Source organism: Pleurodeles waltl, chromosome 1_2, assembly GCF_031143425.1.
Source record: "Pleurodeles waltl isolate 20211129_DDA chromosome 1_2, aPleWal1.hap1.20221129, whole genome shotgun sequence".
NCBI classification, from domain to species: domain Eukaryota; kingdom Metazoa; phylum Chordata; class Amphibia; order Caudata; family Salamandridae; genus Pleurodeles; species Pleurodeles waltl.
The window spans coordinates 13,854,332-13,873,197 of NC_090437.1; the positions used below are offsets into that span (position 1 = coordinate 13,854,332).

Below are 18,866 nucleotides of genomic sequence, written 5' to 3' on the forward strand. Positions count from 1 at the left end.
TAGTAATAGTGCCCATGCAATGGAATGAATACGTATGTACATAATAAAGGTTAAAGTAATATATTTACAAATGTACAAATGTTCAAGATCTACTTCTTAACGGCTACAGGCTCCCGGGGAGGCGGGTGGGCGCATGTGAATCTTCAGCGACTCATGCCACGAACAGATGTACACTGGGTAAGTGACATTTTCCGTTCGATGGCATGTGTAGCTGCAGATACACATACTGTGCATAGACTAGTAAGCAGTTATTTCCCCAAAAGCGGTGGTTCAGCCTGTAGGAGTTGAAGTAGTTTGAAATAATGTTCTTAGTACAGCCTCACCTACTGTGGCTTGTTGTGCAGTTAACACGTCTACACAGTAGTGCTTGGTAAATGTATGAGGCGTAGACCATGTTGCTGCCTTACATATTTCGTTCATTGGAATATTTCCTAGAAAGGCCATGGTAGCCCCTTTCTTTCTGGTTGAGTGTGCCTTTGGTGTAATAGGCAGCTCTCTCTTTGCTTTAAGATAGCAGGTTTGAATACACTTAACTATCCACCTAGCAATGCCTTGTTTTGAAATTGGATTTCCTGTATGAGGTTTTTGAAAGGCAATAAATAGTTTTGTTTTTCTAATTATTTTTGTTCTGTCAATGTAGTACATTAGTGCTCTTTTGATGTCTAATGTATGTAGTGCTCTTTCAGCTACAGAATCTGGTTGTGGGAAGAACACTGGTAATTCTACTGTTTGATTTAAGTGGAACGGTGAGATAACCTTTGGTAAAAATTTAGGATTTGTTCTCAGAACTACTTTATTTTTATGTATCTGAATAAATGGTTCTTGTATGGTAAATGCTTGAATCTCGCTCACTCTTCTTAGAGATGTGATGGCGATCAAAAATGCAACTTTCCACGTTAAGTATTGCATTTCACAAGAAATAGATAGTCTCAGGCAAGGGTGCAAAACTTCATGTCTGCGTACCTTAAAGCCATGTGGAGGGAATGTGGGGGTACCTTATAAATTCACCACCCCTTATCATCCACAAACAAATGAACTAGTTGAGAGGTGTACTCTGGAGGACAAGGGCTGTCCTATTATCCTGTCTCCTCTTTGCCTATCGGGAGGTTCCTCAGAAGGAAGTGGGCTACAGCCTTTTAAATTTATTTTTGGACATCCATTTAGGGGCCCCCTTGCTCTTGTGAAAGAAGGCTGGGAGCAACCGCTCAAGCCTCCAAATCAGGACAGTCACTGTTTCCCTGCATGAACAGATCATAACTTTTGCATTATGTTTTTTTAGCTTCTTGAGTAAAATACTGAACTCTTTTGAGCTTGAATGCCTTCACTAGACTGGAAGGGCATGAAAATCTTTTATATTCAGTTGGCTGCACTTTTCAGCATGAGGGGGTCTTGTGATACTAGTGAAAGCAAAACACAATTATAAAATTATGAAACAATGAAAAGGGAGGAGAGGGATTCGTAGGCGCAAAATCTTAGTTAACGGGATTATTATAGAGGGGTGCAGAGAAAAGCATGTAGGTGAGAGCAGTAGAGGACAAGGAAAGAGAAGTAAATGAGGGAGGCAGCTGGAAAACACATGCACTTCCATGAGTCCCTAACCCAAATGAAAAAAATAGAACTGGAAAAGCAAGCAGTGGACATAAATAAGCTATCCATTCAAAAGAAACTGTTAAGAGACTGTTCTGCACGGGAGAGAGAAACCCAAGACTAGTAAGCTAAGACATGAATAAGAAGCACTCAGATTGATAGGAAAACCAACCAAAGTTAAGCAGTGGGCAGGGGCTCCAACCCACCTTAACATCTTGGTAAGCTCACAGTATTTCCTGCATTAGAGAGCCCATGTGCTGCCTTGCAAGTTTGACCTAAAAAGAGGACCAGTGCCATGCACTGGATGGCAAAATAATGGCAGGCATGTCAATCAAGAAAATATTTTAAGGTTTAGAACTGTTAACCTACATCGTAGGATTCTCACTGATAGTCATGAACATTGAATAGTCCTGCCTTCTTGTGGGAACCCCAAAACACTGAAGTACACATGTGGATGTGATCTGTGATTCAGTGGAGAAACTGGAACATCCTGACCAGTCTCACTTTGTGATGTGGACGGAGCTAGCTGAACAATAGGCCAAGTTAAAACTGGAGTGTCTGGTAAAGGCAATAGAGACTGGTTTTAAAGGCACTCACAACAAATCCTGCGCTAGTATGATACACCTTGGCATCTTTGAAATCTGAGTTGTAGTGGGCGATACCTGAGGCACCAGATCAGACACGGTCAGAGCCGTAGAACCTCTTGATGGTGGGCAAGTCCGGGCTGGTGGCTTTGACATCTCCCAGTACTCTCCTGCGATCTTAGTTTCCGGAACGATGATGCCTCTGATGTGTTTCCTCCCTCTGTCTGCCTCTTTGGGTGTCCTATTCCTGGAAGGTCTTTTGTAGCCGAAGAGGCCTTCAACCTTTTTTCTCTGTTTTTTTTCTTTAGCTCTGTTGTAGGAAGTTGGCTCTGTATGCACTATTTCAAAGGAAGGAATAGTATGCACAGAGTCCAAGGATTCCCCTTAGAGGTAAGATAGTGGCAAAAAGAGATAATACTAATGCTCTATTTTGTGGTAGTGTGTTCGAGCAGTAGGCTTATCAAAGGAGTAGTGTTAAGCATTTGTTGTACACACACAGGCAATAAATAAGGAACACACACTCCGAGACAATTCCAGGCCAATAGGTTTTTGTATAGAAAAATATATTTTCTTAGTTTATTTTAAGAACCACCAGTTCAAATTTTACATGTAATACTTCAAATGAAAGGTATTGCAGGTAAGTACTTTAGGAACTTTGAATAATCACAATAGCATATATACTTTTCAAATAAATCACATATAGCTATTTTAAAACTAGACTGTGCATTTTTCACAGTTCCTAGAGGGAGTAAGAGTTTGTTAGTTCTTGTAGGTAAGTAAACCACCTACGGGGTTCAAGTTTTAAGGTAGCCCACCGTTGGGGGTTCAGAGCAACCCCAAAGTTACCACACCAGCAGCTCAGGGCCGGTCAGGTGCAGAGGTCAAAGTGGTGCCCAAAACGCATAGGCTTCAATGGAGAAGGGGGTGCCCCGGTTCCAGTCTGCCAGCAGGTAAGTACCCGCGTCTTCGGAGGGCAGACCAGGGGGGTTTTGTAGGGCACCGGGGGGGACACAAGTCCACACAGAAAGTACACACTCAGCAGCACGGGGGCGGCCGGGTGCAGTGTGTAAACAAGCGTCTGGTTTGTAATAGAAAGTAATTGGAGACCAAGGGGTCTCTTCAGCGATGGGGGGGGGGGGGGGGCTCCTCGGGGTAGCCACCACCTGGGCAAGGGAGAGGGCCTCCTGGGGGTCACTCCTGCACTGGAGTTCGGATCCTTCAGGTCCTTGGGGCTGCGGGTGCAGAGTCTTTTCTAGGCGTCGGGATCTGAGAGTCAGGCAGTTGCGGTCAGGGGGAGCCTCTGGATTCCCTCTGCAGGCGTCGCTGTGGGGGCAACTCTGGCTACTCACGGTCTCGCAGTCGCCGGGGAAGCCTCCCTGAAGTGTTGTTTCTCCACAAGTCGAGCCGGGGGTGTCGGGTGCAGAGTTGCAAGTCTCACGCTTCTGGCGGGAAACGCAGTTGTCTCGAAGTTGCTTCTTTGGAAAGTCGCAGTCTTTGGTGAACAGGGCCGCTGTTCTCGGGAGTTTCTTGGTCCTTCTAGAGCAGGGCAGTCCTCTGAGGATTCAGAGGTCGCTGGTCCTGGGGAAAGCGTCGCTGGAGCAGTTTCTTCAGAAGGGGGGAGACAGGCCGGTAGAGCTGGGGCCAAAGCAGTTGGTGTCTCTGTCTTCTCTGCAGGGTTTTTCAGCTCAGCAGTCCTCTTCTTGCTTCAGGGGAGCCCCTAAATACAGAATTTAGGGGTGTGTTTAGGTCAGGGAGGGCAGTAGCCAATGGCTACTAGCCCTGAGGGTGGCTACACCCTCTTTGTGCCTCCTCCGAAGGGGAGGGGGTCACATTCCTATCCCTATTGGGGGGGATCCTCCATCTGCAAGATGGAGGGTTCCCAAAAGTCAGTCACTTCAGCTCAGGTTGCCTTAGGGGCTGTCCTGACTGGTCAGTGACTCCTCCTTGTTTTTCTCATTATCCCCTCCGGCCTTGCCGCCAAAAGTGGGGCCGTGGCCGGAGGGGGCGGGCAACTCCACTAGCTGGAATGCCCTGTGGTGCTGTAACAAAGGGGGTGAGCCTTTGAGGCTCACCGCCAGGTGTTACAGCTCCTGCAAGGGGGAGGTGATAAGCATCTCCACCCAGTGCAGGCTTTGTTACTAGCCACAGAGTGACAAAGGCACTCTCCCCATGTGGCCAGCAACATGTCTCGAGTGTGGCAGGCTGCTAAAACCAGTCAGCCTACACGGGTAGTTGGTTAAGGTTTCAGGGGGCACCTCCAAGGTGCCCTCTGGGGTGTATTTTACAATAAAATGTACACTGGCATCAGTGTGCATTTATTGTGCTGCGAAGTTTGATACGAAACTTCCCAGTTTTCAGCGTAGCCATTATGGTGCTGTGGAGTTCGTGTTTGACAGACTCCCAGACCATATGCTCTTATGGCTACCCTGCACTTACAATGTCCAAGGTTTTGCTTAGACACTGTAGGGGCACAGTGCTCATGCACTGGTGCCCTCACCTATGGTATAATGCACCCTGCCTTAGGGCTGTAAGGCCTGCTGGAGGGGTGACTTATCTATACTGCATAGGCAGTGTGAGGTTGGCATGGCACCCGGAGGGGAGTGCCATGTCGACTTAGTCCTTTTCTCCTCACTAGCACACACAAGCTGGCAAGCAGTGTGTCTGTGCTGAGTGAGGGGTCCCCAGGGTGGCATAAGTTATGCTGCAGCCCTTAGAGACCTTCCCTGGCATCAGGGCCCTTGGTACCAGTTACAAGGGACTTACCTGGATGCCAGGGTGTGCCAATTGTGAAAACAAATGTACAGGTTAGGGAAAGAACACTGGTGCTGGGGCCTGGTTAGCAGGCCTCAGCACACTTTCAAATCAAAACATAGCATCAGCAAAGGCAAAAAGTCAGGGGGTAACCATGCCAAGGAGGCATTTCCTTACATCTGTTTTCCAGTTTTCTAAGGTGAACGTCTTCCCTGTCCTCCAGAGCTCGTTTTGACGTTTTGTGGCAATTAGTTTTTAACAGTGTAGAAGGATGGCAGACAGATCATGCACATGTCTTGAGGATCTGAAGAAGCCTTTCCTCCCATATTTGGGATATGTCACACAGGGGAGACATACTGAAGGAAAAGAAAATTCCTAAGTTGGAAACATTTTAGAGAAATCTTTAAACCTTCAAAAAATGTTGAATGACGTTCTTGGTAATGACTTCTCAAAAAAAGTTTTTTAAAAATCCCCAGAAATAGAAGTAAAACCTCTGGAGTCATATAAGATCCTGTGAGCATGAGCCGGAAAATAAAACTGAGCCTGTGAAGCAAACTGCCAGTGCAGTGCATGTTGGGTAATGAAAGCTGCTGGCTTTCTTAAAGCTATAGTGTATCCTGAGTGCAGCTAATGCATTTTGAACTTGCTGGCACTTTTCTCTGCAGCAGGGTTCTGGGTCATTGTTCATTTTATGGCTTACTGCATTAAGTGCTGCATTATGGTTCATAACAAAAATTATACTACTGTAGCTTTATACTCAAAAATGCAGTTTAAGCTGGACTGTCATGATATATCTCTGCAGGGAGAAAGGACTATTCTAGTTTCACAATTTCATTAAGAATACCTTCAATGCAGAACTAGAATTCCAAGTAACGTTTACTTACAGGTGATTAACCATTTCCTTTTAAACTGTTTTATGTTATTATTCCATTACCACTGACTGGGAATTATTGTATATCTGACAAGATAAGAAAGGGGTTTTAAAGATGTTGTTAAAAAGGGAGCAAGCACAAGGGGTCCCTTTCATGTGTATGTCCCACCCAATATCATTACCTTTGTAGTGTTCCGGTCCCAGCCTATAAGCATGGCTGTGACGAAGCCTTGTTGTCACACTTTTTAGGGTCGAGCTTGCGTCGCATGCTTGCACATGCGTACCGCTAGCGAGACGCTTTAGGTATTAGAAAAGGGCTCGGAGCCCCGTCGACATCACGTCAGTTTCTTTCATTGGCAAGTTGTCTTGCCTTTTAGAATTCACTCCTTTTGATTAGTGGAAGGCACGTATACGTCATGCCTTTTCCGGTGGTTAGCCCTCCTCGAGCGCAGCAACCAAGTACAGAAAACATGCGAGGCTCGCTGGGTTTGTGGACTACTTTTTCTCTATTTTTGCCACGCGATCCCGCTGGGCAGAGTGCCCCTCGGGTGTTCACAAAGGTGATGGCGGTGGTGGCAGCTCATTTGCACAGGTCAGGGATCTCAGTCTTCCCCTACCTAGACAATTGGCTGTTGAAGGCTCCTACGCCCCAGGCTCTTGTCACCCACCGCCAGACGACGGCGGACCTCTTGCATTTGCTGGGGTTCACCATAAATGTGCCGAAGTCACACCTGACTCCCTCTCAGAAGCTCACTTTCATCGGAGCTGTTCTGGACACAGTGCAGTATCGGGCTTATCCTTCCGATCAGCGGGTCAAGGATATTCAGGGTATGATTCCGATGTTTCGGCCTCTATCCTGGATCTCGGTGAGACAGACTCTGAGGCTGCTGGGACTCATGGCTTCCTGCATCCTGTTGGTCAAGCATGCCAGATGGCGCATGAGGGCTCTGCAGTGGGACCTGAAGTTCCAATGGGCAAAAATCAGGGAAATCTTACAGACGTAGTTCAGATCTCGGAGGGGACTGCAAAAGATCTGCTGTGGTGGTTAGTGAACTGCGAGTGGGTCAAGGGCAGACCCCTCTCCCTTACCCAACCAGATCTAACGGTAGTGACAGATGCGTCACTTCTGGGATGGGGCGGTCATCTGGGGGAGGTGGAGATCAGAGGTCACTAGTCTCCGGCGGAATCCAGGCTCCACATCAACTTGTTGGAGCTTCGGGCGATCCGGCTAGCATTAAAAGCATTTCTTCCTGTTGTGAAAGGGAAGGTGGTGCAGGTGTTCACGGACAACACTACCGCAATGTGGTACTGCAACAAGCAGGGCAGTGTGGGGTCGTGGACCCTTTGTCAAGAGGCTTTACGTCTCTGAACATGGCTGGAACAGCAGGCCATGACCCTGGTGGTTCAACACCTGGCAGGTTCTCAGAACGCCAGAGCAGACGAACTCCGCCGAAAATGCTTAGAGGATCACAAATGGTGTCTCCATCCGGAGGTGGCGCAAGGACTCTTTCAGCAGTGGGGGCGAGCCTTGGTTAGATCTGTTTGCCTCCGTAGAGAACGCGCAATGTCAGCAGTTTTGCGCGTTGGAGTTTCCAAGAGGGCTATCGCTAGGCGACGCTTTTCGTCGCGAGTGGAGTTCAGGCCTCCTGTACGACTTTCTGCCTATACCACTTCTGCCCAGAGTTCTCAAGAAAATCAAGAAATACCGGGCCCAAGTAATCCTAGTGGCTCCGGATTGGGCACAGAAAGTTTGGTATCCAGAGCTTCTCAAAATGAGCATCGATCCTCCAATCGGACTGCCTCTTCGGGAGGATCTTCTGTTGCAGCAGCAGGGGAAGGTTCTCCACCCGAACCGGTCAACTCTGCACCTTCATGCGTGGAGATTGAGCGGCAACAGTTGATGGTTTATGACCTCCCTCCCGAGGACTGTGATGTCATTCTGGCAGCCAGGCGTCCCTCTACTAAGTCGATCTACGCCTGCTGTTGGAAATGTTTTGTTTCGTATTGTTCAGAGAGGTCTATTGATTCTCTTTCTTCTTCTCTGTCTAACATCCTTCTGTTTATTTTGTCTCTCGCCCAGCAGGGTTCCTCCTGGGGGACTTTTAAGGGCTATCTTGCAGCCTTATCGGCTTTTCTTCAGTTGCCTGATCAACTATCCGTTTAAATTACCTATAGTACAGAGGTTTTTGAAAGGGCTTGTACATCTATTCCCGCCTGTGCCTTTTGGTATGCCCCAGTGGGATCTTAATTTGGTTCTTACCTTCCTTATGTGTGCTCCCTTCGAGCCCTTGCATAACTGACCTCTTCGGCTGCTCACTATTAAGACAGCTTTTTTGGTGGCAATTACATCTGCCAGAAGAGTTAGTGAGCTACAGGCTTTGTCATCAAAACCACCGTATCTCACAATCTTTCCTGAAAAAGTGGTTCTCAGAACTTGTGCCTCTTTCCTCCCCAAGGTGGTAACCCCTTTCCATCTGGGTCAAAGTATCACCCTACCCACCTTCTTTGCACCACCACATCCCTCTAAAGAAGAGGAGCGACTCCATCGGCTGGATCCAAAAAGACCGAAGGTAAGTAACTTGTTCATCATTCCCAATACAGATGTATATTGCTTTCTAATAGCTGAATATAGCATCATTCCTCTTGTTATGGATGTTATGGCTAGATTAAACAATATTACTGCTCGCTACTCTAATTCAAGCATGTGAATCTATGAAAGATCCAATAGTGGAGAAGAAAACTGGTTACTTACCCGTAACTGTAGGTTCGATGGCATCTGTCGCTGTAGATACACATGGTATGCATGAGCTCGCCATCTGGTGTTGGGTCGCAGTGTTACAAGTTGTTTTTCTTCGAAGAAGTGTTTTCGAGTCACAGGACCGAGTGACTCCTCCTTCTGTGCTCATTGCGCATGGGCGTTGACTCCATCTTCGATTGTTTTCTTTCCGCCATCGGGTTCGGACGTGTTCCTGTCGCTCCGAGTTTCGGAACGGAAAGATAGCTGAAACCGGAAGATTTTCGACGGTATCGTTGCGATCCGGTTCGAGATAGACACATACGACGACGCGTTGAACATCGAAGCGCTTCGGTGCCCTTCGGGGTAGATTTCGGCACCCCGTCGGGGCCTAGTCGGCCCGACCGCGTGGAGAACAACGCCGATGGAACGGACCCAGTTTCGATTCTGCCCCGAATGCCACAACAAATATCCTTATACGGACCTACACTCGGTCTGTAACCTGTGCCTGTCACCCGAGCACAGCGAAGAATCCTGTGAGGCCTGTCTGGCGTTCCGGTCCCGAAAAACTCTGCGCGACCGTCGAGCGAGAAGACTGCAGATGGCGTCCACGCCAAAGGAGCGTCGACAGTTCGAGACAGAAGAGGAACAGGAGGAATCCTTTTCCATCCAGGATTCAGACTCCGACGAGCTAGACTCTACAAAAACTGTGAGTAAGACGTCGAGATCAGAACTTAAAAAAGGAAAGAAGGCCCAGGGGACGCCTCTGCCAACCGGCCATGGCTCCACCCAAATTCTCGGTGACCAACGATCGGCACCGAAAAAGGCCCATTCAGTGTCGAGATCGTCCGACTTCGGTCGAGACACCGGCACGCAGCCTCCTCGGGACCGAGAGAGTGCTAAACAGAAGCATCGACACCGAGAGTTCGGTGTCGACACGGATCGACGCAGAGACAGTGGCGCCGAAGACCATAGAGGCCAAGAATTTTCGGCACAGAAAAAGAGGAAGGTTACCTCGGAGCCGAAAAAACAATCAACAGGGTTTTCGGAGCCGAAAAAAGCGACATCAGACCCTGTTTCAGGCTCCTATACTGAAGAGCATTCTATGTCTTCACAAATGAAGAAACATAGATTTGAACAAGAACTGCAATCCACTGACGTGGATCACACGCAAAAGCGTATCTTTATTCAGCAGGGGACTGGGAAGATCAGTACCCTTCCACCTGTCAAACGAAAGAGAACGCTTCAGTTTACTCCTCAGCAACAAACAGCACAAAAGGTAACACCTCCTCCCTCGCCTCCACCTGTAACTCCGGCTTCGCCAACTTACACCCCGTCACATTCGCCAGCTCACACCGCCATGAGCCACGATGACCAAGATCAGGATGCGTGGGACTTGTACGACGCACCAGTGTCTGATAACAGCCCAGACACATACCCAACTAGGCCATCACCACCGGAAGACAGCACAGCCTACTCACAAGTGGTGGCTAGAGCAGCACTATTCCATAATGTGGAACTACACTCGGAACAAGTAGAGGATGATTTTTTATTTAACACCCTCTCTTCAACCCACAGCTCCTACCAAAGCCTGCCGATGCTCCCAGGCATGCTACGCCATGCAAAGGACATTTTCAAGGAGCCAGTTAAAAGTAGGGCAGTGACGCCTAGGGTGGACAAAAAGTATAAGGCGCCTCCTACGGACCCTGTATTCATCACCTCTCAGCTGCCACCAGATTCTGTGGTGGTAGGGGCTGCCAGAAAACGGGCAAATTCACACACTTCTGGGGATGCACCTCCCCCAGATAAAGAAAGCAGGAAGTTCGATGCAGCCGGGAAGAGGGTTGCTGTCCAAGCAGCAAACCAGTGGCGCATCGCAAATTCACAAGCGCTGCTAGCGCGATACGACAGAGCCCACTGGGATGAGATGCAGCATCTCATTGAACATCTCCCAAAAGATCTGCAAAAAAGAGCAAAACAGGTTGTTGAGGAGGGTCAAAACATTTCCAACAATCAAATACGCTCCTCCATGGATGCAGCAGACACGGCCGCAAGGACCATTAATACGTCGGTTACCATCCGTAGGCATGCATGGCTCAGAACGTCTGGTTTCAAGCCAGAAATTCAGCAGGCAGTGCTTAACATGCCAGTAAACGAAAAACTTCTGTTCGGTCCGGAGGTCGACACAGCCATAGAAAAGCTCAAGAAGGACACTGACACTGCCAAGGCCATGGGCGCACTCTACTCCCCGCAGAGCAGAGGATCTTATAACACCTTCCGCAAAACACCTTTTAGAGGAGGGTTTCGGGGTCAGGCCAAACAAGCTAGCACCTCACAGTCCGCACCGCCCACCTACCAGGGACAGTACAGGGGAGGTTTTCGGGGCCAGTATAGAGGGGGGCAATTCCCTAGGAATAGAGGAAGATTTCAAAGCCCCAAAACCACTACCAACCAGCAGTGACTCACACGTCACTCACCCCTCCCACACAACACCAGTGGGGGGGGGAGGATGCGTCAATATTACGAAGCATGGGACAAAATAACTACAGACACATGGGTCCTAGCAATTATCCAACATGGTTATTGCATAGAATTCATGCAATTCCCTCCAGACATACCACCAAAATCACAAAATTTATCAAAATACCATTCACAGCTTCTAGAGATAGAAGTTCAAGCACTACTGCAAAAAAATGCAATAGAATTAGTACCAAGCACACAAATAAACACAGGAGTTTATTCACTGTACTTCTTGATACCAAAAAAGGACGAAACACTGAGACCAATTCTAGACCTCAGGGTAGTAAACACATTCATCAAATCAGACCACTTTCACATGGTCACACTACAAGAAGTGTTACCATTGCTCAAAAAACACGACTACATGACAACCCTAGACCTCAAGGACTCATATTTCCATATACCAATACATCAATCACACAGGAAATATCTAAGGTTTGTATTCAAAGGAATACATTACCAATTCAAAGTATTGCCTTTTGGTTTAACAACCGCTCCAAGAGTATTCACAAAATGCCTAGCAGTAGTCGCTGCACACATCAGAAGGCAGCAAATACATGTGTTCCCGTATCTAGACGACTGGCTAATCAAAACCAGTTCGCTCACACAATGCTCAAACCACACAAATCAAGTCATACAAACCCTCTACAAACTAGGGTTCACCGTCAACTTTGCAAAATCAAACATTCTGCCAAGCAAAGTACAGCAATATCTAGGAGCCATAATACACACGACAAAAGGAGTAGCAACGCCAACTCCACAAAGGATCCACAATTTCAACAGGGTCATTCAACACATGTCTCCAAACCAAACAATACAAGCAAGAACAATACTACAGCTCCTAGGCATGATGTCCTCATGCATAGCCATTGTCCCAAACGCAAGACTGCACATGAGGCCCTTACAACAGTGCCTAGCCTCACAGTGGTCTCAAGCACAGGGTCACCTTCTAGATCTGGTGTTGCTAGACCGCCAAACTTACCTCTCGCTTCTATGGTGGAACAGTATAAATTTAAACATAGGGCGGCCTTTCCAAGACCCAGTGCCACAGTACGTAATAACAGATGCTTCCATGACAGGGTGGGGAGCACATCTCAATCAACACAACATAAGAGGACAATGGAACATACATCAAACAAAACTGCATATAAATCATCTAGAATTATTAGCAGTTTTTCAAGCACTAAAAGCTTTCCAACCAATCATAACCCACAAATACATCCTTGTCAAAACAGACAACATGACAACGATGTATTATCTAAACAAACAAGGAGGAACACATTCAACGCAGTTAAGCTTGTTAGCTCAAAAAATATGGAAGTGGGCAATCCACCATCAAATTGGTCTAATAGCACAGTTTATTCCGGGGATCCAGAATCAGCTGGCAGACAATCTCTCTCGAGATCACCAGCAAGTCCACGAATGGGAAATCCACCCACAGATTCTGAACACCTACTTCACACTCTGGGGAACACCACAAATAGACTTATTTGCAACAAAAGAGAACGCAAAATGCCAACACTTCGCGTCCAGATACCCACACAAGCAATCCCAAGGCAATGCCCTATGGATGAACTGGTCAGGAATATTTGCTTACGCTTTTCCTCCTCTCCCTCTCCTCCCTTACCTAGTAAACAAATTGAGTCAAAACAAACTCACTCATTTTAATAGCACCAACGTGGGCAAGACAACGCTGGTACACAACACTGCTAGATCTGTCTGTAGTACCACACATCAAACTGCCCAACAAACCAGATCTGTTAACGCAACACAACCAACAGATCAGACACCCGGACCCAGCATCGCTGAATCTAGCAATCTGGCTCCTGAAATCCTAGAATTCGGACACTTACAACTTAGCCAAGATTGTATGGAAGTCATAAAGCAGGCCAGAAGGCCATCCACTAGACACTGCTACGCAAGTAAGTGGAAAAGATTTGTTTGGTACTGTCATCATAATCGGATACAACCACTAGACGCAACTCCAAAACATATAGTAAATTACTTGCTCCATTTACAAAAAGCAAAGCTAGCCTTCTCTTCTATTAAAATACACCTTGCAGCAATATCTGCATACCTGCAAACTACATATTCAACTTCCTTGTATAGGATACCAGTTATCAAAGCATTCATAGAAGGGCTTAAAAGAATTATACCACCAAGAACACCACCTGTTCCTTCATGGAACCTAAACGTGGTTCTAACAAGACTCATGGGCCCACCTTTCGAACCCATGCACTCTTGCGGAATACAATTCCTAACCTGGAAAGTTGCCTTTCTCATCGCCATTACATCTCTAAGAAGAGTAAGTGAAATTCAAGCGTTCACAACACAAGAGCCTTTTATACAAATACATAAAAATAAGGTCGTCCTACGACCTAATCCAAAATTTTTACCCAAAGTTATTTCACCATTCCATCTAAATCAAACGGTAGAACTACCAGTTTTTTTCCCACAGCCAGATTCTGTGGCTGAAAGAGCACTACATACATTAGATGTCAAAAGAGCATTAATGTACTACATTGACAGAACAAAAAACATCAGAAAAACTAAACAGCTATTTATTGCATTCCAAAAACCTCATGCAGGTAACCCAATATCAAAACAAGGTATAGCCAGATGGATAGTTAAATGCATCCAAATCTGCTACCTTAAAGCAAAAAGACAACTGCCCATTACACCCAGGGCACATTCAACAAGGAAAAAAGGTGCTTCAATGGCCTTTTTAGGAAACATCCCAATGCAGGAAATATGTAAGGCAGCCACTTGGTCTACGCCTCACACATTCACCAAACACTACTGTATAGATGTGCTATCCGCACAACAAGCTACAGTAGGTCAAGCTGTATTAAGAACTCTATTTCAGACAACTTCTACTCCTACAGGCTAAACCACTGCTTATGGGGAACTAACTGCTTACTAGTCTATGCATACCATGTGTATCTACAGCGACAGATGCCATCGAACTGAAAATGTCACTTACCCAGTGTACATCTGTTCGTGGCATCAGTCGCTGAGATTCACATGGACCCACCCACCTCCCCGGAAGCCTGTAGCAGTTCAGAAGTTACCTTCAATTTTGAACATTTGTATATATATTATTTAATCCTTTAATAGGTACATACTTACATTTTTCATTGCGCGGGCACTATTACTATAGTACAACTCCTACCTCACCCTCTGCGGGGAAAACAATCGAAGATGGAGTCGACACCCATGCGCAATGAGCACAGAAGGAGGAGTCACTCGGTCCCGTGACTCGAAAACACTTCTTCGAAGAAAAACAACTTGTAACACTCCGACCCAACACCAGATGGCGAGCTCATGCATACCATGTGAATCTCAGCGACTGATGCCACGAACAGATGTACACTGGGTAAGTGACATTTTCATTTTCCAGTATTGGTATCTTTCATAGATTGACATGCGACCCACCCTCCTCCCCAAAGATGCTCCCCTTATTTCTAAGACAATGTACTTCACACATGTACGGGAAAATCTGAGGGAAACATCCTCTATTGGGAGTGTTCTGATTGATTGTAGTTCAGGTTTTTTTTTTAGTTTTCTTTTATTTTATAAAAGAACATGGGTAGGCTATAACAGTACTTGTATAGGCCATTGAGGCCTAGTATAATACCCTTACTGCTATGTATGTTTAAGGTTACCATAGGACTCCCACCATGTGACTCTATGAAAGATAGCAATACTGGAGAACTACAGTTACAGGTAAGTAACCAATTTTCTTCTCCAGGAGAGAGAGCTACTTACTGGGTTACATTAGGATGACCCTATTTTAACCGTTTTCCCTACCTTTTAAAAAGGCCAGATGGATTGTATCCTGTGTGTAGACTGTTACCTAATAAAATGCTAACAGACCAGCTAAAGGTTCATTCTGCTGGGGGGGCTGTGGTGGGGGGTGGGGGGGAGCGGGGGGGAGGAAATGTCACCTACTTCCAGTACAAATGTATCTGTTTGAGATATCTGCAGGACAACGAGCTGGGTTCAAGTGTTTACTTTCACCATAGCTGTCACTCAAAAGGTGCAATACATTGGATTAAAACTTACCTGCTGTTACATATGTACTGTTTACCATCCATTTGCCTAAAGGCCCCATAGCCAGGGGATATGCTTCCTAGTCTAGTATTTGACAGACTATCATTGAAGACAGTATGATGCATTGCAAATCCTATTTGTAATCCTAGTTTCGCATCATAAGATTCTTCATATTTCATAACACCCTAGTCTTCTTCCAGCCTAGGTTTTTGGATAGTAAACTGATGAATAAGGCTCTAAATAGGTCTATCCGAAGACCTGAGGCTTTGGAGCAACTGCCAACACAAGACACGATGAACAGGGGAAACTGCTGGCTCCTTAAAGGAGCAGTGTGCAATTTCAACTTCCCATAGTTGCTGCCTGTCCGACTGTGCTTCCCTTGTTTCCTTCATGTGAAGCTGCGAAATACAGCATTCAAATAGGCTGCATTGTTTATTGTATACGCGTTCTCTGCTGGTTTTTTCCATCAAATTTTTGGGTTTTGTTACTTATTGTTGCTCATATTTCTTATTAAGGCCCTTGTATTTTTCCATGAATAAATGTTGCACACATTAGTAGATTTTCCCAGTCAGCTGCAATTGAATCAGACATACTATGGAATGTGTTCATAAACGATGGGTTTTTTAATGTCCTTGCTTGGTATTTAGAATCTACCTTAAGTTGAAGAACTGCTACCTTGTAAATTAACATTGGACTCCAGTTATACTGTAAAGACCACCACCAGATTTGAGACATAAGATTAATTTTCAGCCGCATCCCTATTGATAAGCCTCTGAATGGGTTTGCCAACCTGCTGATTCTTCAAATATTTTAACCAACCTTTGTTTTTTTGTTCAACTTTTAAATGTTGAATTCTGTCTGCACCCAATCACTTTACTGTGAGTACCTTACCCATTGTGAGGCAAGTGGACACAGCATGACTAATTATGTTGAACTACTTAAGGTACACATGGTAGAAATTGAATCAGAGGGCGATAATAGTACTGCAGTGTTCAGACTACCCTAGTCACTATTCTGTCGATTATAGATCATAAGTATCATTGTTATGAATAAAGCCTTGATTGATAATTGTTTGTACAATTAACTTTTTTCCTGTGTTTCAGGGTCCAATGTGTGACCTGTTATGGTCCGATCCGGATGATCGTGGTGGTTGGGGTATTTCGCCACGTGGTGCAGGGTACACATTTGGACAAGATATTTCTGAAACCTTTAACCATGCTAATGGTTTGACTTTGGTATCTAGAGCTCATCAGCTTGTCATGGAGGTAAGTACTGTATTACTCAGGGTAATTTTTAGATGCTCTGGATTGTCAAATAACATTGAACTCTTAGGAAATGAAAGAAATACAAGTATTAGTCTTATTCTGTACTAAGTTTTGGAGGTGGCGAGGATATCAAAACTGTGTTGTACAAGCTCCATAGCATATACTAAGCCTTTACACTGGCATGTTTTAAAATGTATTGCCTTCTGTGATAGTGATCCTGGTATTGGGGTCCTTCACAAAGCTGTTTGCAGTCAGTTTTAAAGCAGTTTTCAGAGTAAAGTTTCAATTCATGATCCAATCAAGAACATAGTTTTCAGCTTCTTCTTAAAATAAGGTATGGGTTCAGCAACAGTAAGACTATCTTAATGCAGGAACTAAGAGGTATGTTAAAATGTGGAAGTACAGATATCCTTCTTGGCCTACTGACTTGGGGATCTGGAAGCTTTAACTTGAAGCCACAGTGTCTTCTAAAGTAAATAGTTGTCAGCTTGACAGAATGGCTGAGGAATAACGTTTAGTAGTAAAGATCTGGATACTTGAGAAAATAACTTTTAATATTAACTGATACACTTCTGTTAAGAAGATAACCTTTTCCGATTTATTTCTTTACAGTAGAATTGGGAATGATATTGAAAACAAAACTGAATCATTTGCCAAGGTTGGGTTAGACTTGTCATTGATATACTGGAAGAGGAAGTCTTTTAACCTGAAGCCAGCATATAAATATTTTGTAGTAGACTTAAATAAGAGAGGTCTGCTTTTTAGTGGCCCCCAAGAATGCACTTTGGATGGCTGATATCATTAATACATGAATATATAGATGTATTAAATGTTTGCAGAGCCTGGATATACCTGCAAATGGCTATTCCTGCCTGCTTGGTTAGCTACTCAGGCATGCAGTATACCCAACAAATGGCACTGGAGAAAGGATTGGTTTGTGTGGCACAGAAATGGGCAGAAAAAAAGGCAGGCTGTTGCCACGTCTTAATGCTTTCAGACTGGCTCATTTGTATGAGGACTTACTGGGCTGAACGCTCAAACTAAATTTTCACCATTCTGTAAACATTTCATAGACAAAAACACCTGAAAGATATGTGTTGCATCCAAAATATGTTGACTGGTCACAGTTGAATAGATTTTGTTACCCTTTTTATAAGAATTTTTGGTACACAACTAGAGGCTTTCTTTTTAAACCAATGTTGGTGCTTTCAGTTCAAGCTGACAAACGTGAAGGAATTGTTTGACAGTCTGCTAGTAGTATGTACTGTACCTGTCTAACGTAGTGGCTCTAAGCTCAGTTCATAAATCAACACAACAAGAGCATAAATGTTTCCAACTTCAGGTAACTTCTTCTCTTGTTATAAATCTACAATGAAGTATGGTAAACAGGAGAGGGCACTTCCTCTGTCATGCTGAGCAAAGGTAATTGGCCGAGAATTTACTAATCACTTATACCAGAACGGGATGAACTAATTAACTATTTTTCCATCTGCTCATTTAAATCCCTTCATGTAATTTAGCTCGAGGAGTGAAGTCCTTGGCCTTAGTTTCAGTAGGCATTAAAAATAACTCATCCCATCTCAGTAGCATGTCTCAGCAGCATAATTGGAATCCCACGTGTGCCATCACTGGAACATATTTCACAATGGTTTGCTTACACATGCAGAGAAGAGGCAAACGTTTGTCTCTCTCTCTTTTTTTTTTTTTTTTTTCCTCAGTTAAAAACAAATGCAACCAGTTCGATCTGTTGCCTTTTTTTTTTTTTTTCTTTAACGTCTGGTTTAGATCTTCAGTAGGTGCTTCTTTACTTCCCATTTCTCAGCCACCATGATGGCTCTTGTATGTATTGCCTTCTTGTGACACCAAACTCCTGGTTGATAAAGGCACAATGTTTGCATTGGCTCCAGAAGGAAGTGTATAAATTGCTCTACAGTATGTTGAGGGACAAAGATGGAGTGTGTTCTAGAGTGTAAGGGGGGTGGAATGCATGGCAAGAGCTTTCAGGGTTTTCAGCTGCAGCAGGATGGGAGAGTAAGCATTGTCTTCATTACCCTGAGTATGACAAAAGCAAACATCCCATGTGAGCTTTATACCGCTGGTAGTGCAGCAGCCATTCAAAACTGACACTTTAGTAATATTTGCTGTTGATGTGTCCTTTGGGCATATGCCTACAGTTCAAGGGAATCAAACTCTGGTGTCAAATCCTAGAAGAGATTAAGGATCATTTGTTCTTCTCCAGAGCCATGGTAACATTCGGCTGAGAAGGTTCCTCTGATTCTAATGACAGAAAATTGAATCCCAGATGCCAGAACATCCAAAGAACTAAACTTAAGTCAACTAATCCGGTGACAACACCCTGTAGAACCCTCCTAAGAGAAGCTCCAATCTCTGTTTTTCTATCGCACGTTGTGATAGGGTTTCTCCCTTGAGCACTACTCAGGGTTTTTTTTTTTTTTTTCCCCTGTCATAACTCTTCAAAGGGATTCCTACTGATGTTTCTC

General features: G+C 45.0%; 1 protein-coding gene across 1 annotated transcript in view; it reads left to right on the forward strand.

The window, feature by feature from the left end:
• LOC138296470 (serine/threonine-protein phosphatase 2A catalytic subunit beta isoform) overlaps positions 1 to 18,866 on the forward strand; it is a 171,060-nt gene that overhangs the window by 94,750 nt on the left and 57,444 nt on the right. The window contains exon 5 of the mRNA XM_069235617.1: positions 16,204 to 16,365. Coding sequence (XP_069091718.1) covers positions 16,204 to 16,365 — 162 coding nt within the window. The remainder of the gene's footprint in view (positions 1 to 16,203; positions 16,366 to 18,866) is intronic.